Genomic DNA, 2500 nt, shown 5'->3' on the forward strand with positions numbered 1-2500 from the left:
GCAAACCGCACACCTGAGTCTGACGAGCCATCAGCATAATAACTGACCAAATTGGACAGACAGAAGGTGTACACACACACACACACACACACACACACACACACACACACACACACACACACACACACACACACACACACACACAAGGTATCAGAGCCCAAGACAATGATGAGAGGATCTAGAGGATGTTGCTGTTCACCTGCTCTATTGTTTTCCTCCTGAAACTGATCCTCCCTGACCCCTCCCCCCCGACCTGACCCCTCCTCCCTGACCCCTCCCCCCCTCCCCCGGGTCCACTAGCCTGTCACACAACACCTCCAGCCCACTGCCCCGCCCCTGCGTGTACGGCGGAGGGGAGGCCGGTGGAGGTAGACATCGGAGGACAGGCTCACTGTAATACACTGAAGGGACGTAACTCATCATCATCATCATCATCATCATCATCATGATGACGCCTGTTTAGACCGACGAGACAGGGGATTAAAAAGCGCCAAAATGAAAAGTGGGTGATGTCCTGGTTCTGGAGGCATTCGTACGGGTTAGGATATTAGTGGGAGCTTAGTGCTGCCAGCCATCTGGGTCTGCCTGCGGTGTGCGCTTGCTCTGTCACATGCCCATGTAAGGACAGAACAGAGAGGGGTCGGGTCAGATTCTCCGTAGCACGGAGGAGGGGGGGGGGGGAGGGGGGAGGTGGGGGGAGGAAGGGGGGGGGGGGGGGGTTCTCCGAGAAGGGAGAGAGAGAGAGGTGTGCCGTCATCATCAAATGCATAATATACACCCGGATTCGCAGTACTGTACCAGGGGGAGGAGGCTGGTGGAGGTAGAAATCGGAGGCCTGGGCTCATTGTGGAATGGAATGGAATGAGGAACGGTATTCGGTGCGTTACATTGAGCCCGTCCTCAGACGGTCTACCTCCACCGGCCTCCCCTCCGCCGTACACACACAAACCGGCATCGTCACCACGTGGAGGACGTATAACAAAAAAAACTAAAAACATTGTTGAGGCCAGGCAGGTGACAGAATGAACTAGGTTTCACTGCAATGCAGCTGGCTGGAGGAGCACTGAGGACCAGACCTGTCAACAACAAGTCTTGTCCTGCGTTTCAGATAGAGTGTGGCACAGCTGTGCTGTTTCAGTCACCACCGTTCGGCCAGCACGGGTTTGAATCATAGCCGTTTGGACTCAATCCATCACCCACCCACCCACCCCCCCCCCCCCCCCCCGCCCCCCCCCCCCCCACACACACACACACACACACACACACATCCCCAACCCCTCATCTGCTGTACTGTCTACGAACACATACACACACCACAGCTACTGTCTATGAACACATACACACACCTCTACTGTCTATGAACAAATACACACACCTCAGCTACTGTCTATGAACACATACACACAACTCTGCTCCCTATGAACAAATACACACACCTCAGCTACTGTCTATGAACACATACACACAACTCTGCTCTCTATGAACACATACACACACCTCAGCTACTGTCTATGAACACATACACACAACTCTGCTCTCTATGAACACATACACACACCTCAGCTACTGTCGAAGAACAAATACACACACCTCAGCTACTGTCGAAGAACACATACACACACCTCAACTACTGTCGAAGAACACATACACACACCTCAGCTAGTGTCGAAGAACAAATACACACACCTCAGCTACTGGCGAAGAACACATACACACACCTCAGCTACTGTCGAAGAACACATACACACACCTCAGCTACTGTCTATGAACACATACACACACCTCAGCTGCTGTCTATGAACACATACACACAACTCTGCTCTCTATGAACAAATACACACATCTCAGCTACTGTCTATAAACACATACACACAACTCTCCGTGAAAATTATCCCACATCCAGACGTTTCTGTACCTGCCGTAGAAGAGTCCATCGTGCTCGGGCAACGTCGGTTCCGCCGAGCTGGTGGTTCGTGGTGATGTCTTTTCCAATCTCTTCTGACACCGGCTCGTTGTGTTTACTTTCTCCAGGACCAGCTGTCACCTTCCCGTCCATCCTGTCAGAACAGTGTTTGGCAACGAAATCCAAATACAAACCCAAACACAAAGCAGTCGTTTCCACAATGTGAACCCTCTATACGGCTTGTAGCTCTACCGATATACCGGTGCATGGGACAATTACAGAGCTGGAACGGTCATCTCCCGGTAAACCGGTTCGATCACTCGCTGCTCGAATGCCGCTGGAAGAGCATGCGACTTCCGTACACTACTGTCATTCGAGACCTAGCAGGTGATTACCAGCATCATCGAACGCAATATTCTCCGACAGGGGCAAAGGGATAACACATCTTGGGATTGATTGTTTCTGCCTAGTGGCCGGCTTACGTCATCAAGCAGCGCTCGGTGTTTTTGGAAATCATACAATACAACCTGCACATGCTTAGGACAACTTGACCAGAGTAGCCTACAACTCTCCTTGTCATATATACTATGTTAGATG

At 51.5% G+C, this 2500-nt stretch overlaps 2 protein-coding genes across 2 annotated transcripts in view; one reads left to right on the forward strand and one right to left on the reverse strand.

The window, feature by feature from the left end:
* Positions 1–2184, reverse strand: part of LOC310824679 (calmodulin-lysine N-methyltransferase-like) — a gene marked incomplete at its 3' end in the record, with an annotated part of 3674 nt that extends 1490 nt beyond the window's left edge. Inside the window, exon 1 of the mRNA XM_083697933.1 lies at positions 1916–2184. Within this exon, the coding sequence (XP_083554059.1) occupies positions 1916–2056 (141 nt within the window). The 5' untranslated portion in view covers positions 2057–2184. The remainder of the gene's footprint in view (positions 1–1915) is intronic.
* A 246-nt stretch (positions 2185–2430) lies between these two features.
* The window catches only part of prepl (prolyl endopeptidase like), an 8864-nt gene continuing 8794 nt past the window's right edge, over positions 2431–2500 (forward strand). The window contains exon 1 of the mRNA XM_083697927.1: positions 2431–2500. This exon is cut by the window's right edge and continues 277 nt beyond it. The gene's annotated coding sequence lies outside the window, so the exon portion shown is untranslated.

Source organism: Argentina silus (assembly GCF_951799395.1).
Source record: "Argentina silus genome assembly, contig: scaffold_163, whole genome shotgun sequence".
In the NCBI taxonomy this organism is placed as follows: Eukaryota; Metazoa; Chordata; class Actinopteri; order Argentiniformes; family Argentinidae; genus Argentina; species Argentina silus.